Raw genomic sequence first — 24,449 nt, 5'->3', positions numbered from 1 at the left:
TAGCTGTCCTTGCCTCTCATTATTCCCCTCTTCAGCTCCCTCTGCACTCTCCTCATCTCCTCCTTGTTGCCAGATTTAAAAACCCTCTTCTTCTCGTTTAATAGGGCTTTTAGTTCAGAGGTCACCTAGGGTTTATTGTTGGGAAAACACCATACCTTCCTGACTGGCACAGCGTTCTCAACATAGAAATTAATGTAATCCGTGATGCAGGTTGTCAGGCTATCAATGTCATCCCCGTGAGGTTCACACAACATATCCCAGTCTGTGGTGTCAAAGCAGTCCCTCAGTGCCATACTGGTCTCCTCAGACCAGCTCCTTACATACCTCTTGGTGAGTGGTTGTTTATTCACCATAGGTATGTATGTAGGGGAAAAGTGAACCAGATTGTGGTCAGAACGGCCCAGCGGGGGGAGGGGTGATGAACTATATGCGTCCTTGGTGTTCACATACATTAAATCCAAAGTTCTCTTGTCTCTGTTGTGGCATTTCACATACTGAGTGAAGGTTGGGAGAGTGGAGGACAGGGAAGCATGATTGAAGTCACCGGAGATTAGTAGCAGGGACTGGGGGTGCGATGTCTGAAACTTTGACACTGTAGTGTGTAAGAGCTCACAGGCTGCAGCAGCATCAGCTGCTGGGGGGATGTACACAGTTATCACGATAACGTGCGAGAATTCCCTCGGGAGGTAATATGGCCGAATGCTAACCGCTAGCAGTTCAATGTTTTTACTGCAATACTGCTCCTTTACCCTGATGTGCCCCGGGTTACACCATCTGTCATTCACAAACATCGCTATACCCCCTCCTTTCCTCTTACTGCACTCCTTGGCTTTCCTGTCCGCTCTCATGAGTTGAAATCTGTCCAGAGTGACGTGTGAGTCCGGTGAGAGTTCATTCAGCCAAGTCTCTGTGAAGCACATAAGACTACACTCCTGGTACTCCCTCTGCAGCCTGGTTAACACCGTTAGCTCATCCATCTTTTTAGGGAGAGCTTTTACAGTGCCTTGCAAAAGTATTCATACCCCTTGAACTTTTTCACATTTTTCCACCTTACAACCACGAACTTAAAAGTTTTTTATTGAGATTTTATATGATAGACCAACACAGAGTAGCACATAATTGTGAAGTGAAATGAAAATGATAAATGGTCTTCAAAATTTTAAACAAATAAAAATCTGAAAAATGTGATGTGCCTTAGTATTCAGCCCCCCGCGTCAATACTTTGTAGAGCCACCTTTTGCTGCAATTACAGCTGCAAGTCTTTTGTCATATGTCTCTACCAGCTTTGCACATCTAGACACTGAAATCTTTGCCCATTCTTCTTTGCAAAATAGCTCAAGCTCAACCAGATTGGATGGAGAGCGTCTGTGAACAGCAATTTTCAAGTCTTGCCACAGATGCTCAATGCGATTTAGGTCTGGACTTTGACTGGGCCATTCTAACACATGAATATTCTTTGATCTAAACCATTCCATTGTAGCTCTGGCTGTATGTTTAGGGTCATTGTCTTGCTGGAAGGTGAATCTCCTTCCCAGTCTCAAGTTTTTGCAGCCTCCAACAGGTTTTCTTCCAGGATTGCCCTGTATTTAGCTCCATCCATCTTCCCATCAACTCTGACCAGCTTCCCTGTCCCTGCTGAAGAAAAGCATCCCCATTGCATGATGCTGCCACCACTATGTTTCACAGTGGGGATGGCGTGTGCAGGGTGATGAGCAGTGTTAGTTTTCCACCACACATAGCGCTTTGCATTTAGGCCAATTTCAACTTTGGTCTCATCTGACCAAAGCACCTTCTTCCACATGTTTGCTGTGTCCCCTACATGGCTTCTTATGCCTGTCTTTCAACAATGGCTTTCTTCTTGCCACTCTTTCAAAAAGGCCAGATTTGTGGCATGTATGACTTATAGTTGTCCTGTGCACAGATTCTCCCACCTGAGCTGTGGATTTCTGCAGCTCCTCCAGAGTGATCATGGGCCTCTTGGCTGCTTCTCTGACCAGTGCTCTCCTTGCTCGCTCTGTCAGTTTAGGTGGACGGCCATGTCTCGGTAGGTTTGCAGTTGTGCCATACTTTTTCCAATTTTGAATGATGGATTGAACAGTGCTTCTTGAGATGTTCAGAGCTTAGGATATTTTTTATAACCTAACCCTGCTTTAAACTTCTCCAGAACTTTATCCCTGACCTGTCTGGTGAGTTCTTTGGTCTTCATGATGCTGTTTGTTCTTCAGTGTTCTCTAACAAACCACTGAGGCCTTCACAGAACAAGTGTATTTATGCTGAGAGTAAATTACACACAGTAGGATTCTATTAACTAATTCAATAACTTCTGAAGGCAATTGATTGCACTGGATTGTATTTAGAGGTATCAGAGTACAGGGGGCTGAATACTAATGCACACCACATTTTTCAGATTTTTATTTGTTTAACATTTTGAAGACCATTTATCATTTTCATTTCACTTCACAATTATGTGCTACTCTGTGTTGGTCTATCACATAAAATCTCAATAAAAAAAAACTTTTAAGTTTGTGGTTGTAAGGTGGAAAAATGTGAAAAAGTTTAAGGGGTATGAATACTTTTGCAAGGCACTGTACGTTTCCCATGATGACAGACGACAAATGACATGGTTTATACCATCTTTTCTTCTCCCAGCACTTCATTCCAGCTCTGCATCCCCTTCTCCTTCTCCTTAATTCCACGGGATCACTGGTCTTTCCATGGGGAGTACCTTGGTGTTGCACAGTGCTAACAGCTGCTCCCGAGTGTAAACAATGGAGCCGTGGCTGAAAGGGTCAGCTGATGCCGATTTAACTAACCCCAGAAAGAAAAAGAGAAAAATAAAAATGCACAGTCTCACGAGTGGTACATCCCAAGGTGCACACTTCCGACTGAGACTAGTGCAGAAAGAAACACGAAAAAAGTACAAAAACATACCAAAACACATAAACATGCTCGGAGCTACTGCAACTAGCTGCCACTCTTGTGGCGCCATCTTCAATTAGAATGTTTTACTCCCCTAAAAGATACTGAATTACTTTCATTAATCTCGGCATCAAAAGCCTCGTCTTGTGTACTAGATCCCTTACCTACATGTCTATTCAAACAGATAATACCTGAAGTAATTGAACTGCTTCTAAAAATAATAAATTCTTCTTTTATGATTGGCTATGTACCCAAATCCTTTAATCTAGCAGTTATCAAACCCGATTAAAAAAACCTGACCTTGATCCCTGTCAGCTGTACAATTATAGGCCAATATCAAACCTCCCCTGTTATGAATGACGAGATGTGGTGAGTTAGGATCCAAAAGCAGAAACACAAAACAGAAAATCCAATGAAATTTAATTGAAGTCCAAAAAAGTAAATGAACAAAATTAGCAAAATAGTCCTGACAAAAACAAGGTAGGCAAAGACAGAACGCTGGTATGAAAAAAACATGAAAAATAGTCCTGACAAAAACTGGATCCAAAAAACATGGCACAAAAAACATGAAGAAAAGTCAAAATGTGAGTGCAAAAAAAAAACCGTGGTAAAGACTCAGCAAAACAGCGAGCAAAAATCCAGGAAGCAATAATGGCACAGAAACTATGTGAAAAACAGACAAGACATTCAAGCAAAGTCCCCTTCTGAGAACAACCTATTTATATCCAGCAGAGCAGACCAGGAAGTGAATACCGGCAAGATGGAAGTCCCGTCCGGATTGCACTGAGCTGGGAGATAATAAATCTCCGGAGTGGAAATCCGGGGCGGCTCATGACACTCCCCTTTATCTCCAAGATCCTTGAAAAAGCTGTGGCACAGCAGTTATGCTTATATTTACATAGGAATAACATTCATGAAATGTATCAGTCAGGATTTAGACCTCATCATAGCACAGAGACAGCTCTGGTTAAAGTAGTAAATGACCTACTGTTGGTGTCTGATCAGGGTGGTGTCTCGCTGCTTGTGTTGCTTGACCTTAGTGCAGCATTTGATACCATTGATCATTCCATTCTCCTGGATAGACTAGAAAATGTTTGGGAGTTAAGGGAACAGCCCTCTCCTGGCTCAGGTCTTATTTAACTGATTGCTATCATCATGTTGATGTAAATGGTGATTTTTCTAGACATACTGAGGTAAAGTTTGGTGTTCCACAAGGTACTGTCTTGGGTCCACTGCTTTTTTCTTTATATATGTTACCTCTGGGTGATATTATTTGTAAAAATTGTATTAGTTTCCACTGTTATGCTGATGACACACAGTTGTATGTTTCTGCAAAACCTGATGAGAGACACCAGCTTAATAGAATTGAGGAATGTGTAAAGGACATTAGACACTGGATGCTTATTAATTTCCTTCTGCTTAACTCTGACAAGACTGAAGTACTTGTACTCGGACCACATGCAGCTAGAAGTAAGTTTTCTGATTACACAGCAACTCTGGATGGCCTTTCTGTTTCTTCACGTGCAGCAGTAAAAGACCTCAGAGTGATTATTGACCGCAGTCTTTCATTCAAAACTCACATTGATAACATTACCCAGATAACTTTCTTTCATCTCAGAAATATTGCTAAGATAAGAAATTTAATGTTACTACATGACACAGAGAAACTAGTTCATGTTTTCATTACCTCCAGGTTGGATTATTGTAATGCCTTACTGCAGGGGTGGGCAATTATTTTTTCCATAGGGCCACATGAGAAACAGAAAATTTTGTGGAGGGCCAGACCATAAGGCTGAACTAAATTCTGCATAATATTAATTGTATTTCTTTATATAAAGCAGTAAATAACATTGTTTTAACAAGCTGCTAAGACTGGTAAGAGTATGGAAAAAACGAGGTTGCCTTACAAAAAATGTCATTTATTCAATCAAATTTCCCAAAACAACGGTTAACAAAATGTGAACGTTTGTACCATTTTTTTCAGTCACATTCACCCCAAAACACAATAAAGACATCACAATATTGTCTTTCTACTCCACATATCAAACAAGATACATCATATTATAATAACGATGCCCACATTTGTAGTCTAGTCACCTCATATGGTGTTTTTTATTTGTTCAGTGAGAGAAATCTAGTCTCTGTTGGTCTTTAACGAGTGCCTCAAAGTCAGGTTGAATGTCTGAGGTGGAGATGCGAAGCACAGCTGACAGATGATCAGTCGATTTGGTGTAGGTTTCAGATCTACAGATTGGCTCGGGCTGTAGCGCCTGCTGGTGATGTCACACTATGTGATTGGCTGGACTGTTTGAAGGATGACGTACAAGTTTGTGGTTGGTCTGGACAAATTATGGAAGTAGTTATCACGGGATTAGGTTTCGTGGAATTTCATGTCATGTTCAGGTCACGCGCATTGCGTTTTTGTTGAACACAACTTCAAAATAAAAGCAATGCACATTCAGACCATGCATGAGGTAAAATTAGAAAATACGTTTATTTTGTAATTTCTAATTAACCTTACGCAGGCCGGTCAGAATGAACCAAAGGGCTGGATGTGGCCCGCGGGCCGGAAAATGCCCAGGTCTGCCTTACTGTCTGGATGTTCCAATAAGTGCATAAACAAGCTCCAGTTAGTTCAAAATGCAACAGCAAGAGTCCTTACTAGAACTAGAAAATATAACCACATCACCCCTGTCTTATCCACACTGCATTGGCTCCCAATCAAATTTCGTACTGATTATAAAATACTACAATTGACCTTTAAAGCACTGAATGGTCTCGCAACACAGTACCTGGGTACCCTATGACCTGCCACGCCTACTTAGATCAAAAGGTGCAGGCTATCTGCTGGTACCTCATATAGTGAAGGCTACATCAGGGGGTAGAGCCTTTCCTTACAAAGCCCCACAGTTATGGAACAGCCTTCCAAGAAGTGTTCGGGAATCAGACACAGTCTCAGTGTTTAAGTCTAGGCTGAAAACGTATCTGTTTAGTCAAGCCTTTTGTTAATGGTGTTTATGAGGTAAAGGTGTAGATCTGGAGGGTCCTCAGACATAGAATGTTTTGGTAAACTGGGATGTATGGATGCTGTCAGTCCCCCACTCGCTTGCTCACTCGAGTTTGTTGATGGTGTAGTGGCTGGCTGCTTTATGTCCCGAGGCTCCCTCATGCCTGTGTTACTTTCTGGCTCTCCCCTTTTAGTTATGCTGTCATAGTTAGTTGCCGGAGTCCCTGCTTGTACTCAGTGCAATATGTATACTGTTCCTACTTATTCAGGTGACATTGGGCATACCTAACAACCTGTGTTTCCCCCACCCCCCCAAATCTGTCCCTCTGAGTTACATGTCAGTCCTGGGATCAAGATACTGACCTCTTCTGCTCCTCGGACCTGCCTGATCCATCCTGGTGCCCTGTGTCTGGTTGGAGTCTCATCACATCGCTCCTGTGGAGGACGGCCCTATATGGACAGTTGGGGGTCACACCTGGAGGACGCTCTGGACTCTTGCAGTGGTGCTTTTGTGGCTGGGGACTGCAGTTGACTTGCTGACTTTAGGACTGCAGTTGACTTGCTGACTTTAGGACTGCAGTTGGCTTGCTGACTTTGGGACTGCGGTTGTCATGAACGGTTTTGTGCTCGGGTTTCCATCGGTGAGGGGTTTATAGCATCAACGAAGCTGACTTTATGTTAGGACTGTTAATGTTATAGTCATGTTGTCTGTTGTTTCCCAAATGAGGATGGGTTCCCTTTTGAGTCTGGTTCCTCTTGAGGTTTCTTCCTCATGTCATGTGAGGGAGTTTTTCCTTGCCACTTTCCTTGCAATGGCTTGCTCATTGGGGATAGATTAGGGATAAATTTAGCTCATGTTTTAAGTCATTCAAGTTCTGTAAAGCTGCTTTGTGACAATGTTTATTGTTAAACGTGCTATACAAATAAACTTGACTTGACAAAGTGAGAGACGCAAGAGTGAAATGGTTTGAACATGTACAGAGGAGAGATCTAGGGTATATTGGGAAAAGAATGCTGGAGATGGAGTTGCCAGGTAGATGGAAAAGAGGAAGACAAAAGATGAGATTTATAGATATGGTGATGGAGGACATGAGGACGGTTGGTGCTACAGAAAAAGATATGGAGGACAGGAGGAGATGGAGGGACATTATCCACCGTGGTGACCCCTAATGAGAACAGCCGAAAGAAGTTGGAGGACTTTATGATTTGCATAAATAAATAAAAAATATACAATATCCTTGCATGTTCTCCCCGTGTCCGCGTGGGTTTCCTCCGGGTGCTCCGGTTTCCCCCACAGTCCAAAGACATGCAGGTTAGGTTAACTGGTGACTCTAAATTGACCGTGAGTGTGAATGGTTGTCTGTGTCTATGTGTCAGCCCTGTGATGACCTGGCGACTTGTCCAGGGTGTACCCCGCCTTTCGCCCATAGTCAGCTGGGATAGGCTCCAGCTTGCCTGCGACCCTGTAGAAGGATAAAGCGGCTAGAGATAATGAGATGAGATGAGACAATATCCTTTTTTTGAAATGGAGGGGAGGGATCTGCCAATGTTTTTTTTTTTTTTATGGGATACTGTGCCCCCTGTCCCTCCTCTTTCCTACATTCCTGGACAGAAGGATAGTGTTTGAGAGAGATAAAGTTCAAATTTTGGATGTAACAGCCTCTCACTCACTCACTCAGTCACTCACTTACACACACACACACACACACACACACACACACCTGCTGCATTAGATTGAATAAATAAATTACTTACGACATTCCTGTGATGGACAGCACTGCTCTGGAACAATAGTGGAAACAGCAACCATTCCAACTGGACATTCAATGACTGAACATCTGGATGGTTCACACACTGTGTACGCACATGCACATACGCGTAAACAAACACACACACACACACACACACACAAATAACTAAGAGTATCTATTTTTACATACGGTGTCCTGTGTTAGTGTATAAGAGGACTTGTCATGGAAATGGCTTACAGCAGTGATATGTGGGGCAGCAGCGATCAGTACTGTTTGTATCTACAGTAAGCAGCTCTCCATCTACACAGTCTGGAACTGCCTCTGAACATATATCACACACTGCAGTAAACACACAAACCAAACAAATACACATCAATCCTGAGTTTTGTTTGTGGATGTTAACGCGTAACCTCCAGCAGAGACACAGTGTTATAAAAGTCAAAATATGATTCATATAGATTACTGAATTACAACAGACAGGATTATGCCAGGGCGGCACGGTGGTGTAGTGGTTAGTACTGTCGCCTCACAGCAAGAAGGTCCGGGTTCGAGCCCTGTGGCCAACGAGGGCCTTTCTGTGTGGAGTTTGCATGTTCTCCCCATGTCTGCATGGGTTTCCTCCGGGTGCTCCGGTTTCCCCCACAGTCCAAAGACATGCAGGTTAGGTTAACTGGTGACTCTAAATTGACCGTAGGTGTGAATGGTTGTCTGTGTCTATGTGTCAGCCCTGTGATGACCTGGCGACTTGTTCAGGGTGTACCCTGCCTTTCGCCCGTAGTCAGCTGGGATAGGGTCCAGCTTGCCTGCGACACTGTAGAAGGATAAAGGCAAAAATAATGAGAGGATTATGCCACATTGATTACCAGCACAAGAAGAGAGGGTGTTTAGGTAGAAATCACCTTTCAATTTAATTTCCAGAAAATTAGAAAGTGAAAAGAAATCCATCATTATTATTATTATTATTATTATTATGCTCACTGAAACAACTGTAAAAACAGTTATATATAAGGAGTACAGAATAGTGTTATTAGACAGCATGTAGTTTAGTTCCAGAGCTTCAACTGTCTGATCCAAAACACAGTAAGCTAGCTGTCTGGATTGGGAGCCTGTTCTGGGAAAATTGGGCACAAGGCAGGGATACACCCTAAATGGAGCACTAGTCATTCACTCATTTGCACCTAGGGGAAGTTCAGTACAGCTGATCAAATTAAAGACATTGGTGCTAGCTTACCAGGCTGTCAAGGGATTAGCATATCTCCAGAGTCTGAGCTGCCCCTACATGCCAGCCAGATCCCTAAGCTCCACTACTACTGGTCGCCTGGACCCTCCTCCTCTGTGCTCCACCCCAGCCTGCTTAAGACTGCTGTCCATCCTGGCTCCCCGTTGGTGGAATGACCTTCCCATTGAGGTCAGAACTGCTGACTCCCTGATCACCTTCAAGCACAGACTGAAGACTCACCTCTTCAGGCTACACCTATCCCCTGCTTTCCTGCCCACTGTGTAACTGTGTATTGGTCTAGATCACTCTAGGCTGTGTATTATCTACCTTGGGGTTAGCCCTTTGAGTTCTCTATTTAGTTGTACTTTGTATGGTTGGTTTGTTTCCTTGGCTGTTTGCTGAGTATTGGTACTTCAACAGAATATTACACCAAGTATTACTGTCACATGTTCAGTTGACACTAGAACTTTCTTGTCTACACTGTAAAAAAAAAATTAGTCAAGCCAACTTAAAAATGTAACGCAACCTGCTGCCAAAGGATTTTGAGTAAACTCAACTCCGGGCCAAATAGTTGTGCTGACTTGCTCTTTTAAGTCGACACAGATGAGTATTTTATGTTGACCTTACTTTATTTAGCAAGTTCAGTGCATTCAAATTGTGATGTTGAAATAAATTGAAATAATCATTCCAATTAACTTGGAAAAGCAAGTTGGCACAAAAAACATTAAGTTATCTTAAATTATTCTTTTTAAAGATTTTTTGGGGGCTTTTTCCACCTTTATTGGATAGGACAGTGTAGAGACAGGAAATGAGCAGGAGGGAGACAGGCAGGGAGCAGGAAATTACCTTGGCTTGGAATCGAACCCGGGTCCCCTGATTTATGGTATGGCGCCTTATCCACCTGAGCCACGATGCCCCAAAATTTTCTTTTAAGTTCACATAGAAGAGTATTTTATGTTGAGTTGACTTGACTTGCCTTTAGAAGTTCAGTCCAACAAATTGTTTAGTTGAAATAAATTGAAATAATAATGGCAATTAACTTAGAAGAGCAAGTTGGCACATCATGGTTCTAAGTTGAGTTTACTCAAAATCCTTTGGCAGCAGGTTGCGTTACATTTTTAAGTTGGCTTGACTATTTTTTTTTTACAACGATTTAGTGTGCATTACATTTTTTAGTTAACACAAACCTCTCAACACTTAAGTTCTACTTCACTTTGCCTATTATTACACAAACACAAACAAATACCGACATACAAGAAGGGAATTCCCTGGCCTCTGTTGAGGAAAGCTTAGTCTATACTCCTATACAACGTCTCGAGTCAGTTTCCACAGACTTCTCACTCCACCTGACCAGTGAAACTTTCGAACTTGTGAAGTGTGCATGCGCAGTGGCATTGGTTAAGGGGCGTCAATCAGCACTTGAATATATAAGTTCACTTAACTTAATTTTCCAATTCCTATGAACTTGTGGCGAAGGAAAGGCGTCGCAACTATTTTTTTTTAGTTACTTGAACAATTAGAAGGGAAATTTGTTCATTCAACTTAGAATCCTTTTTTCACTCAACAATTTTGCAAGTTACATTTTTTACAGTGTAGAAGTTCAGCACTTTGTATACCTGACTTTTGCACTCATTGTACGTCGCTCTGGATAACAGCAGCTGCTAAATGCCATGTAATATAATGTAATAATGCACCTATTGCTGTGTTTTTGGGAGGTGGGAGGAAACTGGAGAATGAAGAGGAAACCTACACAGACAAGAGAATATGTGGAACTTCACACAGACAGGATTGAACTGGGGCCCTACATCACCATGCCACCCAAGATTTAGTTACTGTGCACAATTGCATCTTATCTCTCACGAAAGGGATTATATTGCTGTTGCTCTGCTTTTGGTTAAAAGTGACATATTTAAAACAAGGACTCACTGCAGATGTGTGCCAGACAGCAGCTTCCTTCAGTGCGAGTGGCAATTAATGTCTGATCCTCCCGGCACACAGGGACATCTAGCACACACTGGTCAGGATCACACTCTACAGATAAAGTAGAGTTACTGTATTTATATATATATATATATATATATATATATATATATATATATATATATATATATATACACACAGTATATATACTGTACACAAAGTATGTTAATCTCACCACAGGTGTACTCTGGACAGCATGAGTCATGTCTGAAGTATGACACCATCTTCTGTCCATATTTACAGTCCATCAAAGTGGTCTCACATGCACTCTGATTACACACTGCAAAATCAAACAACATAAGTAAGTTCTAGTTATTTCAAACTAAATTCAACAGTTTGACTATTCTGCACACATGCTTTGAAAATATGGTAACCCTTTATTTGAAGGGCGAATAGTGTAGTTATAGCACCTTTAGAAGCAATGTATAAATCTTTTACAAAGCTATGCTAGAGAATTTAGAAAAGGCTTATGTACAGTGGTGCTTGAAAGTTTGTGAACCCTTTAGAATTGTCTATATTTCTGCATAAATATGACCTAAAACATCATCAGATTTTCGCACAAGTCCTAAAAGTAGATAAAGAGAACCCAGTTAAACAAACGAGACAAAAATATTATACTTGGTCATGTATTTATTGAGGAAAATGATCCAATATTACATATTTGTGAGTGGCAAAAGTATGTGAACCTTTGGTTTCAGTATCTGGTGTGACCCCCTTGTGCAGCAATAACTGCTACTAAACATTTCTGGTAACCGTTGATCAGTCCTGCACACCAGCTTGGAGGAATTTCAGCCCATTCCTCCATACAGAACAGCTTCAACTCTGGGATGTTGATGGGTTTCCTCACATGAACTGCTCGCTTCAGGTCCTTCCACAACATTTCGATTGGATTAAGGTCAGGACTTTGACTTGGCCATTCCAAAACATTAACTTTATTCTTCTTTAACCATTCTTTGGTGGAACGGCTTGTGTGCTTAGGGTTGTTGTCTTGCTGCATGACCCACCTTCTCTTGAGATTCAGTTCATGGACAAATGTCCTGACATTTTCCGTTAGAATTCACTGGTATAGAGTGGTGCTTGAAAGTTTGTGAACCCTTTAGAATTTTCTATATGTCTGCATAAATATGACCTAAAACATCATCAGATTTTCACACAAGTCCTAAAAGTAGATAAAGAGAACCCAGTTAAACAAATGAGACAAAAATATTATACTTGGTCATTTATTTATTGAGGAAAATGATCCAATATTACATATCTGTGAGTGGCAAAAGTATGTGAACCTCTAGGATTAGCAGTTAATTTGAAGGTGAAATTAGAGTCAGGTGTTTTCAATCAATGGGATGACAATCAGGTGTGAGTGGGCACCCTGTTTTATTTAAAGAACAGGGATCTATCAAAGTCTGATCTTCACAACACATGTTTGTGGAAGTGTATCATGGCATGAACAAAGGAGATTCCTGAGGACATCAGAAAAAGTATTGTTGATGCTCATCAGGCTGGAAAAGGTTACAAAACCATCTCTAAAGAGTTTGGACTCCATCAATCCACAATCAGACAGATTGTGTACAAATGGAGGAAATTCAAGACCATTGTTATCCTCCCCAGAAGTGGTCGACCAACAAAGATCACTCCAAGAGCAAGGCATGTAATAGTCGGCGAGGTCACAAAGGACCCCAGGGTAACTTCTGAGCAACTGAAGGCCTCTCTCACATTGGCTAATGTTAATGTTCATGAGTCCACCATCAGGAGAACACTGAACAACAATGGTGTGCATGGCAGGGTTGCAAGGAGAAAGCCACTGCTCTCCAAAAAGAACATTGCTGCTCATCTGCAGTTTGCTAAAGAACATGTGGACAAGCAAGAAGGCTATTGGAAAAATGTTTTGTGGATGGATGAGATCAAAATAGACCTCATCTCATCTCATCATCTCTAGCCGCTTTATCCTTCTACAGGGTCGCAGGCAAGCTGGAGCCTATCCCAGCTGACTACGGGCGAAAGGCAGGGTACACCCTGGACAAGTCGCCAGGTCATCACAGGGCTGACACATAGACACAGACAACCATTCACACTCACACCTACGGTCAATTTAGAGTCACCAGTTAACCTAACCTGCATGTCTTTGGACTGTGGGGGAAACCGGAGCACCCGGAGGAAACCCACGCGGACACGGGGAGAACATGCAAACTCCACACAGAAAGGCCCTCACCGGCCCCGGGGCTCGAACCCAGGACCTTCTTGCTGTGAGGCGACAGCGCTAACCACTACACCACCGTGCCGCCCAAAATAGACCTTTTTGGTTTAAATGAGAAGCATTATGTTTGTAGAAAGGAAAACACTGCATTCCAGCATAAGAACCTTATCCCATCTGTGAAACATGGTGGTGGTAGTATCATGGTTTGGGCCTGTTTTGCTGCATCTGGGCCAGCACGGCTTGCCATTATTGATGGAACAATGAATTCTGAATTATACCAGCAAATTCTAAAGGAAAATGTCAGGACATCTGTCCATGAACTGAATCTAAAGAGAAGGTGGGTCATGCAGCAAGACAATGACCCTAAGCAAACAAGTTGTTCTACCAAAGAATGGTTAAAGAAGAATAAAGTTAATGTTTTGGAATGGCCGAGTCAAAGTCCTGACCTTAATCCAATCGAAATGTTGTGGAAGGACCTGAAGCGAGCAGTTCATGTGAGGAAACCCACCAACATCCTAGAGTTGAAGCTATTCTGTACAGAGGAACGGGCTAAAATTCCTCCAAGCTGGTGTGCAGGACTGATCAACAGTTACCAGAAACATTTAGTTGCAGTTATTGCTGCACAAGGGGGTCACACCAGATACTGAAAACAAAGGTTCACATACTTTTGCCACTTACAGATATGTAATATTGGAACATTTTCCTCAATAAATAAATGACCAAGTATAATATTTTTGTCTCATTTGTTTAACTGGGTTCTCTTTATCTACTTTTAGGACTTGTGTGAAAATCTGATGATGTTTTAGGTCATATTTATGCAGAAATATAGACAATTCTAAAGGGTTCACAAACTTTCAAGCACCACTGTAATTCAGAATTCATTGTTCCATCAATGATGGCAAGCTGTCCTGGCCCAGATGCAGCAAAACAGGCCCAAACCATGATACTACCACCACCATGTTTCACAGATGGGATAAGGTTCTTATGCTGGAATGCAGTGTTTTCCTTTCTCCAAATATAATGCTTCTCATTTAAACCAAAAAGTTCTATTTTTGTCTCATCCATTCACAAAACATTTTTCCAATAGCCTTCTGGCTTGTCCACATGATCTTTAGCAAACTGCAGATGAGCAGCAATGTTCTTTTTGGAGAGCAATGGCTTTCTCCTTGCAACCCTGCCATGCACACCATTGTTGTTCAGTGTTCTCCTGATGGTGGACTCATGAACATTAACATTAGCCAATGTGAGAGAGGCCTTCAGTTGCTTAGAAATTAACCTGGATTCCTTTGTGACCTCACCGACTATTGCACCGACTTGGAGTGATCTTTGTTGGTCGACCACTTCTGGGGAGGGTAACAATGGTCTTGAATTTCCTCCATTTGTACACAATCTGTCTGACTGTGGATTGGAGGGGTCCAAACTCTTTAGAGATGGTTTTGCAGCCTTTTCCAGCCTGGTGAGCATCAGTGCTTTATCTGAGGTCCTCAGAAATCTCCTTTGTTCGTGCCATGATACACTTCCACAAACATGTTTTGAAGATCAGACTTTGATAGAGCCCTGTTCTTGAAACAAAACAGGGTGCCTACTCACACCTGATTGTCATCCCATTGATTGAAAACACCTGACTCTAATTTCACCTTCAAATTAATTGCTAATCCTAGAGGTTCACATACTTTTGCCACTCACAGATATGTAATATTGGATCACTTTCTCAATAAGTAAATGACCAAGTATAATATTTTTGTCTCACTTGTTTAACTGGGTTATCTTTATCTACTTTAGGACTTGTGTGAAAATCTGATGATGCATTTATGCAGAAATATAGAAAATTCTAAAGGGTTCACAAACTCTCTAGCACCACTGTAACTTGTTAGGTGATATTAGAGGTATTATGTGACTGTCTTTATATTAAAAATAGAAGACAAAATACCTTTCAGTTATAAAACTGAATATACTACTAAAGATTGTCACTGTAAATAATTTCATTTCTATCCTTATCTTGGTCAGCTATTGGTAGATTTTCTAATGTTGATGATGCTTTTGGTTATTTGTATGATATTTTATAGGCATTCAGTTCCTTCCTTTACTATTAAAAACTGCAAATACCCATGTTGGTATGACCAGGATCTAATTAGCTTAATAAAAGAAAAAGAGAAGCACATAGAAATTTTATCAAAAATGGGCATGATCAAAATAGTCACTTTTATAAGATATTTTCTGAAATTAGGGTGGAGGTTAAAAAAGTCCAGAAAGTAAAGTACAAAGAGTATATCAAAGATAAGATTCAAGAAAATCCTAAAAGATTCTGGCATTTTGTCAGGAGTAAAAAGCGTGAAGGTATAATTCCGATGTTATGTCATACGAAGGAAACTACTGAAGGGAATGAAATTGCTGAAATGTTTAGTAATTTTTTATGATAGATAGATAGATAGATAGATAGATAGATAGATAGATAGATAGATAGATAGATACCTACCTACCTACAGTGGTGCTTGAAAGTTTGTGAACCATTTCGAATTTTCTATATTTCTGCATAAATATGACCTAAAACATCATCAAATTTTCACACAAGTCCTAAAAGTAGATAAAGAGAACCCAGTTAAACAAATGAGACAAAAATATTATACTTGGTCATTAATTTATTGAGGAAAATGATCCAATAATACATATCTGTGAGTGGCAAAAGTATGTGAACCTCTAGGATTAGCAATTAATTTGAAGGTGAAATTAGAGTCCGGTGTTTTCAATCAATGGGATGACAATCAGGTGTGAGTGGGCACCCTGTTTTATTTAAAAAACAGGGATCTATCAAAGTCTGATCTTCACAACACATGTTTGTGGAAGTGCATCATGGCACAAACAAAGGAGATTTCTGAGGACCTCAGAAAAAGCGTTGTTGATGCTCATCAGGTTGGAAAATGTTGCAAAACCATCTCTAAAGAGTTTGGACTCCACCAATCCACAGTCAGATAGATTGTGTACAAATGGAGGAAATCCGAGACCATTGTTACCCTCCCCAGGAGTGGTCGACCAACAAAGATCACTCCAAGAGCAAGGCGTGTAATAGTCGACGAGGTCACAAAGGACCCCAAGGTAACTTCTAAGCAACTGAAGGCCTCTCTCACACTGGCTAATGTTAATGTTCATGAGTCCACCATCAGGAGAACACTGAACAACAAATGGTGTGCATGGCAGGGTTGCAAGGAGAAAGCCACTGCTCTCCAAAAAGAACTTTGTTGCTCATATGCAGTTGGCTAAAGATCATGTGGACAAGCCAGAAGGCTATTGGAAAAATGTTTTGTGGACAGATGAAACCAAAATAGAATTTTTGGTTTAAATGAGAAGTGTTATGTTTGGAGAAAGGAAAATGCTGCATTCCAGCATAAGAACCTTATCCCATCTGTGAAACATGGTGGTGGTAGTATCATGGTTTGGTCCTGTTTTGCCGCATCTGGGCCAGGACAGCTTGCCATCATTGATGGGACAATGAATTCTGAATTACACCAGCGAATTATAAAGGAAAATTGCAGGACATCTGTCCATGAACTGAATCTCAAAAGAAGGTGGGTCATGCAGCAAGACAACGACCCTAAGCACACAAGTCGTTCTACCAAAGAATGGTTAAAGAAGAATAAAGTTAATGTTTTGGAATGGCCGAGTCAAAGTCCTGACCTTAATCCAATGGAAATGTTGTGGAAGGACCTGAAGCGAGCAGTTCATGTGAGGAAACCCACCAACATCCCAGAGTTGAAGCTGTTCTGTACGGAGGAATGGGCTAAAATTCCTCCAAGCCGGTGTGCAGGACTGATCAACAGTTACTGCAAATGTTTAGTTGCAGTTATTGCTGCACAAGGGCATCACACCAGATACTGAAACCAAGGTTCACATACTTTTGCCCCTCACAGATATGTAATATTGGATCATTTTCCTCAATAAATAAATTACCAAGTATAATTTGTTTAACTGGGTTCTCTTTATCTACTTTTAGGACTTGTGTGAACATCTGATGATGTTTTATGTCATATTTATGCAGAAATATAGAAAATTCTAAAGGGTTCACAAACTTTCAAGCACCACTGTACCTAACTACCTACCTTATTAATCCCAGAGGGAAATTTAAGGTATCCAGTAACATTTCCACATTGCCCAAAATCAATACAAAAACTATATAGCATTATACATATAAAAAACTAAAATACAAAATACTAAAAGAAATAAAACATTACCAATAAGAGCAAGTAATAGAATATACAGCTCTCAGTGTGGGAGGTAGTGAGGTAGTGCAGTTGGCAGTAACCAGTCACAGTGCAAATAAGAGTGTACTGAGCAGTGCAAATACTTTGTGGACAGTTACATACATGTGCAGTGTGTTTAGTGGTATATGGTAGATAAAAAGCATAGTATATTACATGATAGGCATAGTTAATGTCTATATCAGTACGTATAGTATATGTAATAGTGTGATAGTATACAATATATAATATTAAGTTAGTATATAAATATTAAGTTAGTATATATAGCAGTATGTATAATATTGTAAGTAGGTACATTATCACAGTATATAATAATAAAGTATATAATTAGGTAAAGTACAACATACCAGCTTACCTACAAATATCTGTATATACCCATCTATGCATATAATGTACATCTATGTAAGCAGCAGAAAAGTGCAATGGACATGAAAAGAGCAGTGTAAATAGTCCTGAGTACAGCAGAGTCACAGAGTCTTATTTTTGCTGAGTCAGGAGGAGTTGAACAGTCTAATGACCTGAGGAACAAAAGACTTCCTGAATCTGTCCGTGGTGCAGGCAGGGACAACAGTCTGCCACTGAACGAGCTCCTCTGGCTGATGATGGTGCCGTGCAGAGGGTGGTGAACATTGTCCATGATTAAGGCCCTGTCCACACGGCAATGGATTCAGGTGACTCCGATACAATTGCTTATCGTTTAGGCCTGGCGTCCACATGGCACCGGCGTTTTGGGTGCCCAAAACGCAATCTTTTTGAGAACGGGTTCCAGAGTGGAAAGATCTGGCAACGTTGCCATTGTGAAGTCGTCTGGATGAGTAGAACGGATTTGTTTACGATGACGTCACAACCACATGACTGTGAGTGCTTCACGCCGGGTAGAAGTGTAACGAATATCACCAGGAAAAAGCCTTACAGAGCACTAGTGAGAGTGAAACACGAGCTTGGATATTATTATTATTATTATTATTATTATTATTATGTTCAGTGTTAGTTCACAGTAGTAATGCAAGAAGCAGAATAGTGACAGTAATAGTGAAGCAAAAACATGCAATTGTACAAACACTGCAGCTCTACAGCAAAATATTCATTTATGAAATGGTCTGATTCTTAACACCAGTAGTGCCAATGATCTTCTCATTGCGATGCGAGTTGTCAACAAATCCTATAACTTGGTTCATGAAATGCGCATACAAAATATTTTCACTGTGAATATTTATTGTGTAATGGTGCAAAGTGAGAGAGAGAGAGAGAGAGAGAGAGAGAGAGAGAGAGAGAGAGACTCTGCCCTTAGGGCAGAGTCAATCCCGCCAGCAAAAATAGGGAAAAAAAGGAGCGATCTCACCTCTTCAGATGCTGATTTAAGTCCGACAATACATTCCTCAAAAAGGGCGTAGAGGAGCAAATTAATCCATCAACGTGTAACATTCAATTTATTCCGGACCATTAAAGACGCCGCCTTCCGCGTAGAATCATACGTCATCCTCGCCACCATATTGGATAGGTCAAAGCGGAGAATAAAGATTCATGTGCTGCCTTTAACTGTACCAACAGGTTTACCGTCCAAACGAGATCACATGGGATTACCTTTCACAGGTGAGAAACAACAAATTAATCCATCAACGTGTAGTATTCAATTTATTCCGGACCATTAAAGACGCCGCCTTCCGCGTAGAATCATACGTCATCCTCGCCGCCATATTGGAGAGGTCAAAGCGGAGAATAAAGATTATCTGCGTTTAACTGTACCAACAGGTTTGCCGTCCAAACGAGATCACATGGGATTACCTTTCACAGGTGAGACTGGAAAAATACTTTTCATTGTATTTGGTCATTATAATGTAATTTTACGAACAGATTTTCCTGACTTTGTGGCTAATATGAAGTCTCGCGCATAATAGTTTATGCGCATACGTCCTTACTTCTTCTATTGTTCTGGTGTCTCCGAAGGGACCGTCTTACAGCGCCCCTAGAGGTGTGGCATGTGTATTGCATCGTTTTCAGCAAGCGTTGCATTGCCATATGGACCTGATATTTTACTGATCGTTGCCCATTTGGACGCGATATATTTTTAAATAACATTTCGTTGCCGTTGTCGTGTGGATGTAGCCTAAGAACAGTTTGCTCAGGGCCCTTCGCTTTGCCACTGATGTAAGGGACTCCGGCTCAGTTCCCAGCACAGAGCCAGCTTTCCTCACCAGCCTGTCGAGCCATCCAGAGTCTCTCTTCTTAATGCTGCCTCCCCAACACACTACAGCACAGAAGAGGACACTGGCTACCACAAACTGGTAGAACATCAACAGCAGTTTTCAGCAGATCCTGAAGGACCGGAGACTCCTCAGGAAGTACAGTCTGCTCTGACACTTCCTGGAGAGGGTGTCAGTGTTCACTGTCCAGTCCAGCTTGCCATTTAGATGTACACCCAGGTATTTGTAGGTCCTGACCATCTCCACATTGACCCCCTCAATAGAGATTGGCTGCAGAGTCAGCCTGGACCTTCTAAAGTCCACAAGCATTTCTTTTGTTTTGCCAATGTTCAGCTGCAGGTGGTTGGATTTACACCACAACACAAAATCCTGTCCATCATTAACACATCCTACAATCACAGTATTGTCCGAGAACTTCTGCATGTGGTAAGACTCCGAGTTGTATTTGAGGTCTGATGTGTAGAGAGTGAATAGAACTGGAGAGAGCACAGTGGGGGAGTGGATGTGTATTCTGTCTGCAGGAGGTGTTGATGGCTCTAATGCTGATGATGTTGGTGGTGGGGGTGAGGGCTGATCTGCTGGTGATGGTGATGAGGTGACAACTGCTGCAGGAGGAGGGAAAGAGGGGGCTGCAGGAGTAGGACAATCAAACCTGTTGAAGAAGTGGTTAAACTGGTTTGCCCTGTCCATGCCCCCATCTGCTGAGCTGCCGCTGTTCTTCTTGTAGTCTGTGATGGTTTTCATCCCATCCCAGACCTCCTTCATGTTGTTTTCTTGCAGCTTCTGTTCCACCTTTTTCCTGTATGACTCCTTGGCCTCTTTTAACAGGACTTTGAGTTCCCCCTGTATACACTTCAGCTCTGACCTGTCTCCATCATTGAACGCCCTCTTCTTTTGGTTGAGGAGGCTCTTAACTTCACTGGTAATCCAGGGCCTGTTGTTTGGAAAGCAGCATACAGTTTTTGTGGGAACAACAACGTCCCTGCAAAAGTTCAAGTAGACCGTTATGCAGTGTGTCACCTCCTTAATGTCCTCCCCATGCGGGTCTAACAGTACATTCCAGTTGGTCATCTCGAAGCAGTCCTTAAAAGTTTCCTTTGCCTTGGGAGACCAGGCCCTGAATGAACGAATGGTGGTGGGCTGCCTCAGAACCATTGGTTTGTACTGAGGCTGTAGGAGAATCAGATTATGGTCAGATCTTCCGAGTGGCGGTAGTGGGATTGCCCTGTATGCATCCCTTACATTGGCATACAATAGGTCTATGGTCCTGTATTTCGTAGTGGGACAGTCCACAAACTGATGAAAGGCAGGGAGAGTGGAGTCCAGAGTGACACGGTTAAAATCCCCAGAGATCACAAAGAAAGCCTCGGGGTGTTGTGTCTGCAGTGCTGCTATGGTTGAGTGAATGATGTCACATGCCGCCTGTGCGTCCGCACGTGGAGGAATGTAAACACAGGTGAAAATGGCGTGTGTAAACTCCTGAGACATGTAATACAGTCGGAAACTCACCCCTAACAGTTCAATGTCCCAGCAGCAGATGATCACCTTAACATTTATGTGTCCCGGGTTGCACCATCTGGTGTTAATAAACAGTGCGAGTCCCCCACCTTTGTGCTTGCCACTCAGCTTTGCGTCCCTGTCCGCTCTCACTGTAGTGAATCCAGGTAGCTCCACATTAAAGTCCTGTGTGTCACTGTTATACCACGTCTCCATGAAACACAACAAGCTACACTCCCTGTAGATCCTCTGGGTTTTCACCAGTCCTGCCAGCTCATCAGTTTTGTTGGTTAGCGAGTTCACATTCCCCATAAGCACCGATGGAACCGAGTGTTCGTACCTCCACCGACCCTCCGTCTTCTTAGCCTTGCGCCTGGCCTCGGCTCTGCAGCCCTGGTACCTCCTCCTCAGTTCCACAGGTATAGAATGGACAATGCCCTCGTGTCCCCTTGGTCGTAGGGCAAGCAGTTGTTCCCGAGTATAACCATGAAAATCTCTGCTGCACTGCATGTTGACACCAGAAATATCCATAGAATATAAATACACACCAGAAAGACTAAAAGAAAAATGCTAAAAAAGTGCTAAAGTCAAAGAAAGAATATAAATACACACCAGAAAGACTAAAAGACTAAAAAAAAAACAAAAAAAAAACAAAACAAAAAAAAGCTAAACGCAAAGAAAGGCGATACAGACGGAGCTACTGGAGAAGCTGCCACTCTGCGTCAGCACTACTACTACTTCTGTGTACAACAATGATAGTTGTGATTATCTCCCTGATGTAGATGTCGATTTACCCATGAGAGACACTTTGAATAATGTAGTTTTTTCTGTTAAACAGGTTTATGATTGTTTGATTAATATAAATATTAATAAGTCAGTGGGCTATGATGGCATTCCAGGATGTATACTAAAAAAAAGTGCAACTCTTTATGTACATTATTTAATCTCTCACTGCGTTTAGGAGTTTTCCCATCAGTTCTGAAATATGCCAATTGTAGGTGCAATTGCACTCCTCACATGAGGCACCAAAATTATGTAGGTACAATACGAGTCCTCACACAAGGCACCAAAATTATTTGGGTGCAATTATGTTATTAAATCAGTCTCATACAACCAGTCTCATAAAATATCAGTTCATTAATTTTACTAATCAATATTTCTATTAATTATTAAATTAATGAATGAATCACTCTAGTGATACACTAGATCAGTGAAGGCAATGTAAATTCTTTGACGGCAGATGATGGCTCAGTAATTTTTTTTTTACTGAGTATTACTCAAGTAATACTGCAGCAAAACAGACAAGACAGTTTCTTGTAAATATTTAATTTATTAAAATGACAAAATCAAGTGAGGATAATGCTGATCAGGTACATTCAATAACATTAGCAGCAGCTTAATCAAGGCACAAAATGGTGATATAGTATGAGGTATTAATATTATGTGTGTGTGTGCATGTTTGCAGGTAAGTGAAAGCGCGTGAAAAAGGTGGGGGAGGGAGCTGTAGGCACTCTGTGTGACTGATTAGACAAAGGTGCATAAATAATCATTGACCCATGCAGGTATTGACCCCATGATTTTGGGGTTATAAGCACCACATTTTAATCAACTGAGCTAACCAGCCCTTAGTAACTCAAGCGGAATGTTGAGATGTGTGTAATAGAGCATGGTGAGAAAATGTTAGAAAAATAAAGAGATGGGGCATGCAAAATCTATTTACCAGAGTAAAACTGAGAAATATAATAATGTGATCAAACCAAAGCTATATGATTATTGTGTGCACACTTGAAACAACCTTAGGTTTAAATAGCACTTTTCACATAAACTAATCAAACTAAGACTAATTTTGCCCAAATGCCAGCCTTACTTGGGACCACTCTCATGTGGTAGCATGAAGGAATTCGCCAGTGATCTTCCATTTTGGTGTATCTCTGAAGATCGGAGCACAGCTCCAATTCAGTTTAATGCAGATCTGCTATGTTGCAAAAGTCCTTTCCAGGTAGGATCTTGTTGATCCAGAAGGTCCTTGGTTGAATGTTTATGGGCTGAAGACGTAGAGGGAACTTTTTAACAGTGGCCAGTGGCTCGTACAACAATGTGTGTTAGTCCCTTTGTTTCTTTGCTTCCACCTGCAGGCCCATAGTGTCTCTTTTTAATACAGACAGCATGTTGATTAGAGGGAGAGAGCTGGTCAGAGAGAGAGCGAGGCAGAGAGCAATGTGTGTCTGGTTTTGGGAGGACAGAGTTGCAGGGCACTATCAGCCACACACATCCACAACCTTGGCGAGGCATTCGCACAGTGGGACGTGGGAGACTCGTATCGGGAGGTTGGGCAGAGAGATCCAGAGAGCGCACCAGTTAGGGAGAGAGATGCTTCTTAGCGCAACTGGTCCGAGAGAGAGACACCAGTCGGCTCATCCAATTTATGGCCAAGCTTGTGTCCTGAGTTACAGTAGTGCATTACTCAATCATGGTGCAGTGAAAGATGAGATGAGCCAGTCATGGCACAGTGAAATATGAGATGAAGCAGATATCATCCGGGGCAGGAACTGAGGGATTTATGGGAAATGTAGTTGCAGAGATGTGCTGTACCTACACCAATGTTATTCCTATCTTTAAGTCTGCCAACAAAAATATTGTGTCAAACTACCATCCAATATCAATAATCCCTATAATTGGGAAGGTTTTTGAAAAATGTGTAATTCTCTTAATCAGTTTTTTGCCCCACTACTCTGCGATGAGCAACATGGATTTATAAGCCAGAAATCAGCTGAAACAAACTTAGCCTTATTTACAAATTTTATAACAGATGAGATTGATAAAATAAACCAGGTCTATGCAATATATACTGATTATTCAAAGACCTTTGACTCTGTCAAAAAAAAAAATTACTTCATACATTAAAGTTTTATGGTATCTTGGGTTCAAATCTATTTGTCGCAACAGCATCAGAGAGTGACTCTTGATAATTCTAAGTCAAGATGGAAGTTAGTGCCTTCAAGGGTCCCTCAGGGGTCCATCTTAGGGCCACTATTTTTCATTATATTTGTGAATGATTTGCCCTCAGTTTTGCGTCATTCAAAATGCTTCCTATTTGCTGATGTAGGTATCATGCCGCCATCTTGTGTCAGAACTACAATTCCCAGGCAACTTCCGTGTGACCTATGTCACATGTGGGCGGGATCATCTATGTCAGTCCGCCATGCGCACATAAAACAATGGGACAACGCTTCCATCTTTGTCTCTCGCATCCGGTTTTCAAGGGAGCTAGACGCACCAAAGAGATGGTCTCCGCCAAAAAGACGTCTTCTTTCTTGCAAGATCCATCACTCAGCGCGATTTTCTTTCTTACCCTTGGCAAAGGTAAACTCTAGAGTCGCGCGATCTTTAAACTCAACCTGAGTTACAACCAGTTTACTTGTATTAGA

The 24,449-nt window shown here is 41.6% G+C and overlaps 1 protein-coding gene across 1 annotated transcript in view; it reads right to left on the bottom strand.

Moving 5' to 3' along the window:
• Positions 1-24,449, bottom strand: part of otog (otogelin) — a 550,025-nt gene that overhangs the window by 52,182 nt on the left and 473,394 nt on the right. Inside the window, exons 44-47 of the mRNA XM_060911543.1 lie at positions 11,052-11,156; positions 10,823-10,927; positions 7,915-8,016; positions 7,682-7,780 (exon numbers count right to left, since the gene is read on the bottom strand). Of these exons, the coding sequence (XP_060767526.1) occupies positions 7,682-7,780; positions 7,915-8,016; positions 10,823-10,927; positions 11,052-11,156 (411 nt within the window). The remainder of the gene's footprint in view (positions 1-7,681; positions 7,781-7,914; positions 8,017-10,822; positions 10,928-11,051; positions 11,157-24,449) is intronic.

This window comes from Neoarius graeffei, chromosome 27 (assembly GCF_027579695.1).
Source record: "Neoarius graeffei isolate fNeoGra1 chromosome 27, fNeoGra1.pri, whole genome shotgun sequence".
Lineage (NCBI taxonomy): Eukaryota > Metazoa > Chordata > Actinopteri > Siluriformes > Ariidae > Neoarius > Neoarius graeffei.
The sequence above is the reverse complement of the archived record's forward strand: the minus strand, read 5'-3'. Positions and strand labels throughout refer to the sequence as shown.